The sequence below is a fragment of the Somniosus microcephalus genome, chromosome 28 (genome assembly GCF_052327205.1).
Source record: "Somniosus microcephalus isolate GS21.2 chromosome 28, FLI_Smic_1.0, whole genome shotgun sequence".
Taxonomy (NCBI): domain Eukaryota; kingdom Metazoa; phylum Chordata; class Chondrichthyes; order Squaliformes; family Somniosidae; genus Somniosus; species Somniosus microcephalus.
Window position 1 is genome coordinate 40384252 of NC_141014.1, and position 12330 is coordinate 40396581.

At 50.9% G+C, this 12330-nt stretch overlaps 1 protein-coding gene across 2 annotated transcripts in view; it reads left to right on the top strand.

Annotated features, from left to right (window-relative positions):
- Nucleotides 1-8230, top strand: part of cacng2a (calcium channel, voltage-dependent, gamma subunit 2a) — a 126831-nt gene extending 118601 nt beyond the window's left edge. Inside the window, exon 4 of one of the 2 annotated variants that reach the window (XM_085968990.1) lies at nt 6379-8230. In XM_085968990.1, coding sequence (XP_085825116.1) covers nt 6379-6911 — 533 coding nt within the window. In that variant the 3' untranslated portion in view covers nt 6912-8230. The remainder of the gene's footprint in view (nt 1-6378) is intronic. The other variant, XM_085968991.1, reaches the window with a different exon arrangement.
- Nucleotides 8231-12330: the final 4100 nt, after the last annotated feature.

The following is a 12330-nucleotide window of genomic DNA, read 5'->3' on the forward strand; positions in this document are numbered from 1 at the left end:
TATTTACAGGGGGTCCCCGGGAGTGTGTCAGTATTTACAGGGGATCCCAGGGAGTGTGTCAGTATTTACAGGGGTCCCTGGGAGTGTGTCAGTATTTACAGGGTGTCCTCGGGAGTGTGTCAGTATTTACAGGGGGTCCCCGGGAGTGTGTCAGTATTTACAGGGGGTCCCCAGGAGTGTGTCAGTATTTACAGGGGAACCCCGGGAGTGTGTCAGTATTTACAGGGGGTCCCCGGGAGAGTGTCAGTATTTACAGGGGTTCCCGGGAGTGAGTCAGTATTTACAGGGAATCTCTGGGAGTGTGTCAGTATTTACAGGGAATCTCTGGGAGTGTGTCTCTATTTATAGGGAATATCTGGGAGTGTGTCAGTATTTACAGGGGATCCCCAGGAGTGTGTCAGTATTTACAGGGGGTTCCCAGGAGTGTGTCAGTATTTACAGGTGGTCCCCGGGGAGTGTGTCAGTATTTACAGGGGTTCCCCGGGAGTGTGCCAGTATTTCCAGGGAATCTCTGGGAGTGTGTCAGTATTTACAGGGGATCCCCAGGAGTGTGTCAGTATTTACAGGGGGTCCCCGGGAGTGTGTCAGTATTTACAGGGGGTCCCCGGGAGTGTGTCAGTATTTACAGGGAATCTCTGGGAGTGTGTCAGTATTTACGGGGGGTTCCTGGGAGTGTGTCAGTATTTAAAGGGGGTCCCCGGGAGTGTGTCAGCCTTTACAGGGGGTCCCCGGGAGTGTGTCAGTATTTACAGGGGGTCCCCGGGAGTGTGTCAGTATTTACAGGGGGTCCCCAGGAGTGTGTCTGTATTTACAGGGGGTCCCCGGGAGTGTGTCAGTAATTACAGGGAGTCCCCGGGAGTGTGTCAGTATTTACAGGGGGTCCCCGGGGAGTGTGTCATTATATACAGGGGGTCCCCGGGAGTGTGTCAGTATTTACAGGGGGTTCCCGGGAGTGTGTCAGTATTTACAGGCAGTGCCCGGGAGTGTGCCAGTATTTACAGGGGGTCCCCAGGGAGTGTGTCAGTATTTACAGGAGATCCCCAGGAGTGTGTCAGTATGTACGGGGGTCCCCGGGGAGTGTGTCAGTATTTACAGGGCTTCCCCGGGAGTGTGTCAGTATTTCCAGGGAATCTCTGGAAGTGTGTCAGTATTTACAGGGGATCCCCAGGAGTGTGTCAGTATTTACAGGGGGTCCCCGGGAGTGTGTCAGTATTTACAGGGGGTCCCCGGGAGTGTGTCAGTATTTACAGGGAATCTCTGGGAGTGTGTCAGTATTTACAGGGGGTTCCTGGGAGTGTGTCAGTATTTACAGGGGGTCCCCGGGAGTGTGTCAGCCTTTACAGGGGGTCCCTGGGAGTGTGTCAGTATTTACAGGGGGTCCCCGGGAGTGTGTCTGTATTTACAGGGGGACCCCGGGAGTGTGTCAGTATTTACAGGGGGTCCCCGGGAGTGTGTCAGTATTTACATGGGGTCCCCGGGAGTGTGTCAGTATTTACAGGGGGTCCCCGGGAGTGTGTCATTATTTACAGTGGGTCCCTGGGAGTGTGTCAGTATTTACAGGGGGTCTCCGGGAGTGTGTCAGTATTTACAGGGGGTCCCCGGAAGTGTCGGTATTTACAGGGAGTCCCCGGGAGTGTGTCAGTATTTACAGGGGATCCCCAGGAGTATCAGTATTTACAGGGGGTCCCCGGGAGTGTGTCAGTATTTACAGGGGAGGTCCCCGGGAGTGTGTCAGTATTTACAGGGGGTCCCCGGGAGTGTGTCAGTAATTACAGGGAGTCCCCGGGAGTGTGTCAGTATTTACAGGGGGTCCCCGGGGAGTGTGTCAGTATTTACAGGGGGTCCCCAGGAGTGTGTCAGTATTTACAATGGGTCCCCGGGAGTGTGTCAGTATTTACAGAGAGTCCCCGGGAGTGTGTCAGTATTTACAGGGGGTTCCCGGGAGTGTGTCAGTATTTACAGGCAGTGCCCGGGAGTGTGTCAGTATTTACAGAGGGTCCCCAGGGAGTGTGTCAGTATTTACAGGGGGTCCCCGGGAGTATGTCTGTATTTATAGGGGGTCCCCAGGAGTGTGTCAGTATTTACAGGGAATCTCTGGGAGTGTGTCAGTATTTACAGGGAATCTCTGGGAGTGTGTCAGTATTTACAGGCGGTCCCTGGGAGTGCGTCAGTATTTACAGGGGGTCCCGGGAGTGTATCAGTATTTAAGTGGGTCCCCGGGAGTGTGTCAGTATTTCCAGGGAACCTCTGGGAGTGTGTCGGTATTAACAGGGAATCTCTGGAAGTGTGTCAGTATTTACAGGGAATCTCTGGAAGTGTGTCAGTATTTACAGGGAACCTCTGGGAGTGTGTCAGTATTTACAGGGAATCTCTGGGAGTGTGTCAGTATTTACAGGGAATCTCTGGGAGTGTGTCAGTATTTACAGGGAATCTCTGGGAGTGTGTCAGTATTTACAGGGAATCTCTGGGAGTGTGTCAGTATTAGAAGAAAACTGCTAATGTAACACCCTTATTTAAAAAGGGCAGTAGACAGAAGGCTGGAAACTATAGACCGGTTAGCCTAACATCTGTGGTAGGTAAAATTTTGGAGTCCATTATTAAGGAGACAGTAACAGGACATTTGGATAATCATAATTTAATAGGACAAAGTCAGCATGGTTTTATGAAGGGGAAGTCATGTTTGACAAATTTGCTGGAGTTCTTTGAGGAAGTAACATATAGGGTGATAAAGGGGAACCAGTGGACGTAGTGTATTTAGACTTCCAAAAGGCATTTGACAAGGTGCCACACAAAAGATTATTGCTTAAGATAAAAAATCACGGGATTGGGGGTAATATTCTGGCATGGATAGAGGATTGGCTATCTAACAGAAGGCAGAGAGTTGGGATAAATGGTTCATTCTCAGGCTGGCAATCAGTAACTAGTGGTGTTCCGCAGGGGTCAGTGCTGGGTTCCCAACTCTTTACAATCTATATTAACGATTTGGAGGAGGGGACCGAGTGTAACATCAAAGTTTGCAGATGATACTAAGATGGGGGGTAAAGTAGTGAGTGAGGAGGACATAAAAAACCTTCAAGGGGACATAGACAGGCTAAGTAAGTGGGCAGAGATTTGGCAGATGGAATACAATAATGGAAAGAGTGAGGTTATGCACTTTGGCAGGAAAAATCGTAGAGCAAGTTATTATCTTAATGGCAAGAAACTGGAAAGTACTGAAGTACAAAGGGATCTGGGGGTCCTGGTGCACGAAACTCAAAAGGTTAGTATGCAGGTGCAGCAAGTGATTAAGAAGGCCAATGGAATGTTGGCTCTCATTGCTAGGGGGATAGAATATAAAAATAGGGAGGTATTGCTTCAGTTATACAAGGTATTGGTGAGACCGCACCTGGAATACTGCGTACAGTTTTGGTGTCCATACTTAAGAAAGGACATACTTGCTCTCGAGTCAGTACAAAGAAGGTTCACTCGGTTAATCCCGGGGATGAGGGGATGGACATATGAGGAGAGGTTGAGTAGATTGGGACTCTACTCATTGGAGTTCAGAAGAATGAGAGGCGATCTTATTGAAACATATAAGATTGTGAAGGGGTTGGATCGGGTGGATGTGGGGAGGATGTTCCCGATGATGGGTGAAACTAGAACTAGGGGGCATAGTCTTAGAATAAGGGGCTGCTCTTTCAAAACTGAGATGAGGAGGAACTACTTCACTCAGAGGGTGGTAGGTCCATGGAATATGCTGCCCCAAAAAGCTGTAGAAGCTACATCATTACATAAATTTAAAACAGAAATAGACAGTTTCCTAGAAGTAAAGGGAATTAAGGGTTACGGGGAGCAGGCAGGAATTTGGACATGAGTCTAGGTTCGGATCGGACATGGCCCTGTGGGTAGCGGAGTGGGCCCAGGGGCCGTGTAGCCTGATCCTGCTCCTATTTCATGTGTCTAATTCTGTTAGATTCAGGAGATGGTTCTGTGATAGTGGATTGGCAGTTAGGATCAGATCAGCCATGATCTTACTGAATGGCGGAGCAGGCTCGAGGGGCCGATTGGCCTACTTCTGCTCCTATTTCTTATGTTCTTATGTTCTTATGTTTACAGGGAATCTCTGGGAGTGTGTCGGTATTTATTGGGTATCTCTGGGAGTGTGTCAGTATTTACAGGGAATCTCTGGGAGTGTGTCAGTATTTACAGGGAATCTCGGAGTGTGTCAGCATTTTAGTCGCTTCCCAGCAGAAACGTGTGACGTGGATGAAGTATTTTTTTTGTTCATTCACCCGATGTGGGCATCTCTATCAAGGCCAGCATTTACTCTCCATCCCTAATTGCCCTCAAGGTGGTGGTGAGCTTCTTGACTCAACGGGGTGTCTCGCTGGGCCATTTCAGAGGGCAGTTAAGAGTGAACCACATTGCTGTGGGTCTGGAGTCACATATAGGCCAGACCAGGTAAGGGCGGTAGATTTCCTTCCCTGAAGCACATTAGTGAACCAGATGGGTTTTTACGACAATCTGATAGTTTCATGGTCACCATTACTGACACTAGCTTTTTAATTCCAGATTTATTTAATTAACTGAATTTAAATTCCCCAGCTGCCGTGGTGGGATTTGAACTCACGTCTCCCGGATCATTAGTCCAGGCCTCCGGATTACTGGCCCAGATTAATATTCACCTTTCAGAGAAAAAAAATGAACACTGAATTTGTATATACAGAAAGACTTGCATTTCTATAGCACCTTTCACCTCCTCAGGACGTCTCAAAGCGCTTTACAGCCAATGAAGTACTTTTTGAAGTGTAGTCACTGTTGTAATGTACGAAACGCAGCAGCCAATTTGCGCACAGCAAGCTCCCATAAACTGCAATGTGATAATGAGCAGATCATCTGTTGGTTGAGGGATAAATATTGGCCCCAGGATATCGGGGAGAACTCCCCTGCTCTTCTTCGAAATAGTGGCCGTGGGATCTTTTACGTCCACCTGAGGAGAGATGGGGCCTCGGTTTAACGTCTCATCCGAAAGACGGCACCTCTGACAGTGCGGCGCTCCCTCAGCACTGCCCCTCTGACAGTGCAGCACTCCCTCAGCACTGCCCCTCCGACAGTGCAGCACTCCCTCAGTACTGCCCCTCCGACAGTGCAGCGCTCCCTCAGCACTGCACCTCCGACAGTGCGGCGCTCCCTCAGTACCGCCCCTCTGACAGTGCGGCGCTCCCTCAGTACTGCCCCTCCGACAGTGCAGCACTCCCTCAGTACTGCCCCTCCGACAGTGCGGCACTCCCTCAGTACTTCACCTCCAACAGTGCGGTGCTCCCTCAGTACTGCCCCTCCAACAGAGCGGCGCTCCCTCAGCACTGCACCTCCGACAGTGCGGCGCTCCCTCAGTACTGCCCCTCCGACAGTGCGGCGCTCCCTCAGTACTGCCCCTCCGACAGTGCAGTGCTCCTTCAGTATTGCTCCTCCGACAGTGCGGCGCTCCCTCAGCACTGCCCCTCCGACAGTGCGGCGCTCCCTCAGCACTGCCCCTCCGACAGTGCGGCGCTCCCTCAGTACTGCCCCTCCGACAGTGCGGCGCTCCCTCAGTACTGCCCCTCCGACAGTGCAGTGCTCCCTCAGTATTGCTCCTCCGACAGTGCGGCGCTCCCTCAGTACCGCCCCTCTGACAGTGCGGCGCTCCCTCAGTACCGCCCCTCTGACAGTGCGGCGCTCCCTCAGTACCGCCCCTCTGACAGTGTGGCGCTCCCTCAGTACCGCCCCTCTGACAGTGCGGCGCTCCCTCAGTACTGCCCCTCTGACAGTGTGGCGCTCCCTCAGTACCGCCCCTCTGACAGTGCGGCGCTCCCTCAGTATTGCTCCTCCGACAGTGCGGCGCTCCCTCAGTACCGCCCCTCTGACAGTGCGGCGCTCCCTCAGTACCGCCCCTCTGACAGTGCGGCGCTCCCTCAGTACCGCCCCTCTGACAGTGCGGCGCTCCCTCAGTACCGCCCCTCCGACAGTGCGGCGCTCCCTCAGTACTGCACTGGGAGCGTCAGCCTGGATTGTTGTGCTCGTGTCTCTGGTGCGGGGACTCGAACCCACGACCTTCTGACTCAGAGGCGAGAGTGCGGCCCACTGCGCCACAGAGTGATGGAAGCTTTAACCTTGTCTTCTCTATCCATCAATTTCGGTACAGTAAAAATAAACCATAGAATCATAGAACGATACAGCACAGAAGGAGGCCATTCGGCCCGTCGTGCTTTTGATTGCCCTCTCAAATGAATTCCACTCCCTTGCTCTTTCCCCACAGCCCTGTCATGTTTTTTTCCCCTTTTACGTGTTTATCCAATTTCCTGTTGAAATGTAAATAATTTGCGTCCTCTTTTTTTTGTTCCCCCTGTTTTTCAACCTCAGGTTTGAGTAATATCATCGGGATCATTGTGTACATATCAGCCAACGCAGGAGACCCTGCAAAGAGCGATTCGAAAAAGAACAGTTACTCCTATGGGTGGTCTTTTTACTTTGGAGCCCTCTCCTTCATCATCGCCGAGATGGTGGGGGTGCTAGCCGTCCACTTGTTCATTGACAGACACAAACAGATCCGGGCGGGGGCCCGGTCCACCGACTACCTGCAGTCCTCCGCCATCACCCGCATCCCCAGCTACCGGTACCGGTACCGGCGGCGCAGCCGGTCTAGCTCCCGCTCCACCGAGCCCTCGCACTCCAGGGACCCGTCGCCCGTCGGCCTCAAGGGCTTCAACACGCTGCCCTCGACCGAGATATCCATGTACACCCTCACCAGAGACCCCCTGAAGACCACCACCTCGACTGCCACCTACAACTCCGAGCGGGACCACAACTTCCTGCAGGTTCACAACTGCATCCAGAAAGACATTAAGGATTCCTTACACACCAACACGGCCAACCGGAGAACAACGCCTGTATAAAAAAAACACTGAACGTCGCAGCGACAGAGAGAGAGTGAGAGTGAGAGAGAGAAAAGATTAAAAAAATTATTAATAATTTACAACAAAAAAAAAGGGATTAACGAGAATATTAAAAGTTATTGCATGAAAACCCGAACTCCATTGCAAAAAAAAACCAAAATGCAAGACGTTACTTTGTCAAAAAAAAAAAGATTTAAAAAAACTGAAAACAACAGAAAGAGGGAAGGAACGGGGAAAGGAACGGAGAGGAGAGCAGGAAGATCTTCAAACTCCTGCCAGAGAATGGATTGAAGAGCGAGTGAGAGAGACAATGAGGAAAAGAGGATATTTTGTTTTTCATTTATCAAATGAATTTAAGCGCCATTTATCGTTGAAATTCTGTTACCTATTTATTTTTTCCTTTCCCCCCACCCCCGCCGCCCCCGGCCTTATACGTCACCGAGAGGGACGAGAATGAAAGGGATTGTTCGCTTTCTTTAAGGTCATGAGCTTGCTGAAGAGATTTTACAAAAAAAATAATTAATAGATACAGAAGTCCATTCTTGGTTAAAGCCACAACATGGGGCGGTTGAAAATAAAGAAAATACGGGACAGAGACAACAACCGGTGTCAGTTTTTAAATTTTGCTCAGCCGTTGAATGAAGTGACAAAAGGAAATAAAAAAAAAAAATATATATATTCTTTTAAGAGACATTCTACAGGAGTGTGGCGAGCTGTGGATTTGGGAAATTTGCATGCAACGGATGGGTAACAACTCCCCCTCTTCCAACCAAAAGCTGAAATCCAGAATTTAACACCGCGAGAGATTTTTTTAACGATTATTATTTAAGAAAAAACAAAGATAAAAATGGAATGGGATACGGTGCGAAGCAGGAGTTTTCAGTTGAGGGGTTTGGGGGGAATAGTTCAGTGAAGGGTGGGGGAATGCATCCGCTTTATTTCCAGAAGTTTGATGGTTTTTTTTCTAATTTATGAAGGCTTGTGGGGGGCAGAGAGAGGGACAGAGAGTGAGATTGGGCAGAGAGAGAGGGACAGAGAGTGAGATTGGGCGGAGAGAGGGACAGAGAGTGAGATTGGGCGGAGAGAGGGACAGAGAGCGAGATTGGGCGGAGAGAGGGACAGAGAGTGAGATTGGGCGGAGAGAGGGACAGAGAGCGAGATTGGGCGGAGAGAGGGACAGAAAGCGAGATTGGGCGGAGAGAGGGACAGAGAGCGAGATTGGGCGGAGAGAGGGACAGAGAGCGAGATTGGGCGGAGAGAGGGACAGAGAGCGTGATTGGGCGGAGAGAGGGACAGAGAGCGAGATTGGGCGGAGAGAGGGACAGAGAGCGAGATTGGGCGGAGAGAGGGACAGAGAGCGAGATTGGGCGGAGAGAGGGACAGAGAGCGAGATTGGGCGGAGAGAGGGACAGAGAGCGAGATTGGGCGGAGAGAGGGACAGAGAGCGAGATTGGGCGGAGAGAGGGACAGAGAGCGAGATTGGGCGGAGAGAGGGACAGAGAGCGAGATTGGGCGGAGAGAGGGACAGAGAGCGAGATTGGGCGGAGAGAGGGACAGAGAGCGAGATTGGGCGGAGAGAGGGACAGAGAGCGAGATTGGGCGGAGAGAGGGACAGAGAGCGAGATTGGGCGGAGAGAGGGACAGAGAGCGAGATTGGGCGGAGAGAGGGACAGAGAGCGAGATTGGGCGGAGAGAGGGACAGAGAGCGAGATTGGGCGGAGAGAGGGACAGAGAGCGAGATTGGGCGGAGAGAGGGACAGAGAGCGAGATTGGGCGGAGAGAGGGACAGAGAGCGAGATTGGGCGGAGAGAGGGACAGAGAGCGAGATTGGGCGGAGAGAGGGACAGAGAGCGAGATTGGGCGGAGAGAGGGACAGAGAGCGAGATTGGGCGGAGAGAGGGACAGAGAGCGAGATTGGGCGGAGAGAGGGACAGAGAGCGAGATTGGGCGGAGAGAGGGACAGAGAGCGAGATTGGGTGGAGAGAGGGACAGAGAGCGAGATTGGGTGGAGAGAGAGGGACGAGGGGCCGAGCTGGTGCGAGAGTTCCTCTCTAAAAATCAGGATAAACCTATTGTGCGAATGTGGTGCTGTGTCGTTTAATTCATTTCACGCCAAATTTAAAAAAAAAGTAAAAAAATTTAAAAAAAATTAAAAATGTAACCAAAAAAACGGCTTTGATATACTTTATTTTCAAAAAATAAAAAAAACAAACATTTTCTATGGTTTGAACAAGAAATTAAATTCAACGTCTGATACAAGGTCCACAATAGAATATTTAAAATATGGTTTGAAACTAAAAGAGGATTTGTTGTGGACGCCGATGGAAGGATTTAAGAGAATTGAAAGATTTAGTTTTACGCTGAGATGGTGGAGCAACTAACTGTGGAGGGGATTTTGGACATAAAACAAAATAATTCTCAGTGGGCTAAATAAATTCAGCTCTGCCAAAACTTCAACAAAAAATCTTTCTTTCATCCAAAAATGATTTACAGAAAAAGAACTGGAGTCAAGGGAAGGAGAATGGGAAACGGAACCTGCTTTTCCTGTAATTAATGATTCACTTCATAGGGAGAAATCAAAACCCATCGATTTATCTCAATTCTTACAATTCTTTACTTCTTTTTGTTTGGCGACTGTTATAAACCTGAGACATTCAAATAAAACTTTTCTAGGAAGCTTGTGATGTCTTTTTTTTAATGCATCCAGTCCACCAGGGGGTGATGGGACGGGGGTGAAGGGGTGGAGGTGAGGGGGTGAAGGGGTGGAGGTGAGGGGGTGGGGGTGAGAGGGCGGGGTGAGGTGGGGGTGATGGGGCGAGGGTGGGGGCAGGGGTGAGAGGGTAGAGGTGATGGGTAGGGGTGAGAGGGTGATGGAGTAGGGGTGAGGAGGCAGGAGCGAGAGTGGGGGCGGGGTGAGAAGGTAGAGGTGGGGGTGAGGGGGCAGTGGTGATGGGGTAGGGGTGAGAGGGCGATGATGGGGGGCGGGGGTGATTGGGAGGGGGCGAGAGGGAGCGGGGGTGAGCAGGTGAGAGTGGGGGCAGGGGTGAGGGGGTAGAGGTGAGTGGGTGGGGGTGATGGGGTAGGGGTGAGAGGGGAGTGGGGGTGAGGGGGCAGGGGTGAGAGGGTAGAGGTGAGTGGGTGGGGGTGATGGGGTGGGGGTGATGGGGTAGGGGTGAGAGGGGAGCGGGGTGAGGGTAGAGATGAGGGGGCAGGGGTGAGAGGGTAGAGGTGAGTCGGTGGGGGTGATGGGGTAGGGGTGAGAGGGGAGCGGGGGTGAGGGGGTAGAGGTGAGGGGGCAGGGGTGAGGGGGTAGAGGTGAGTGGGTGGGGGTGATGGGGTAGGGGTGAGAGGAGTGGGGGTGTATGTAGAGGTGAGGGGTCGGAGATTAGAGGTTAGGGGGGCGAGAGTGGGGGCAGGGGTGAGAGGTGAGGGGGCAGGGGTGAGAGGGTAGAGGTGAGGGGTGGGCAGGGCTGGCCCGAGTCCTTTTACACCCAACAGCTGGTCTTAGCTCGTGAGTCAGCCGTGTCTGATCAATTCTCTGAGTCCGAGGGAATCATTTGCCGCATCACCTACTGAACTATTTTGCACTTCCAGCAAGTCTTGGATCACCAAATGTTCTACCTCCTCCACTTCTGTCTCTGCTCTTTTTCTCATTTCTCCGTGTCCATCTGTTTTTTTTCATTTAATTCATTCTCGGGTTGCGGCCGTGGTTGGCAAGGCCGACATTTATCGCCCCTCCCTTGTGACAACTGAGTGTCTCGTTGGGCCATTTCAGAGGTCAGTTAAGAGTCAACCACATTGCTGTGGGTCTGGAGTTACATATCGGCCAGACCGGGTAAGGGCGGCAGATTTCCTTCCCTAAAGGACATTAGTGAACCAGATGGGTTTTTATGACAATCCAGTAGTTTCACGCTCACTCTTATTGATCCCAGCTTCTTTCTGTCTCTCTGCCCTTCACTGTAGTCCAACTCCACTCTTTTAATTCATGCTCCCCTCACACTCTCTCCTCCCTCATTTCTTTCTCTCATTCTCCTTCACTTCTGCCTCTTGGATTTTCTCTTTTTTCACCTCTGTCTCCTCATTTACTCTCTCTGCCTCCTCCCTCACTTCAGTCTCTCTCCTCAGTCATTTCTGTGTCTCTCCTTCACCTCTGTGTTTGTGGTTGACTCTTAACTGCCCTCTGACGTAGCCTTGCAAGCCACTCTGTGGTAACTGGGGATGGGCAATAAACGCCAGGATAGGCCAGTGTTTGTGCTACTGGACTAGTGAGCCAGAGAACGTGAGTTCAATCCCCACCATGACAGTTTGAGAATTAGAATTCATAAAATTAAATCTGGGATCAGTAATGGTGACCATGAAGCTGTCGGTTTGTTGTCAAAACCCAACTGGTTCACTAATGTCCTTTAGGGAAGGAAATCTGCCGTCCTTACCCGGTCTAGCCTATATGTGACTCCAGTCTCACACCAACCTGGTTGACTCTTAACTGCCCTCTGAAGTGGTCACTCAGTTGGACCAAACCATTACACGGTGGTTCAAGAGGAAGGCTCACCATCAACTTAGGGGAACTAGACATGGGTGATAAATGCCAGCCTCGCCAGGGACGCCCACATCCCAAGAATGGGTTTTTAAATATTTTCACTCTCTCCTCCTTCACTCCTGTATCTTGACTCCTTTACTTTCCTTCCTTCCTTTCATTTTTCTTTATCTCTTCCACCTTTCCTCCAGTCTTTTTCCTTCCTCACTTCTGTCTGGTTGTCTCTCCGATTCTAGCTCTTGTTCCCTCCAGCTCAAGCTCCCTCCTAACTATCATCCCACCATTGGCGGCCGTGTCTTCAGCCATCGGGAAACTCAAACTCCCTCTCTATGTCCCTCCCCCTCCCACTCCTCCTTAAAACCCACCTCTGTGACCAAGCTTTTGGCAACCTCTCCTAGTTCTTTCTTCCATTGGCAGGCATCCATTTTTTCCCCTTACATCTGTGTCAGTGCCTTGGGCTGCGATTCTGATTTACAGGTGCTGTACGGCTGCACGGTGGGTCTATGTATTGCTGTGTGCACGGACCTGTGTATTTCTATATATACAGTGCTCTTTGTGGGTCTGTGTTGATGTATATTATTGTGTGTACGTTCTGTGTATGTACCTGTGTGTGTTTATGTTTGTGTATGCACACTGTGTGTATATTTTTCAGTGTATGCACATGAATATCTGAGTGTGTGTCACTATGTGTGTGCGTGTGTCACTGCGTGTGCGGTGTGTCACTATGTGTGTACATGTGTCACTGCGTGTGTCACTGTGCGTGTCACTATGTGTGTGTCACTGCGTGTGCGTGTGTGTCACTTCGTGTGTCACTATGTGTGTGCGCGAGTGTCACGGTGCATGTGTCACTGCGTGTCTCACGGTGCGTGTGTCATTGCGTGTCCC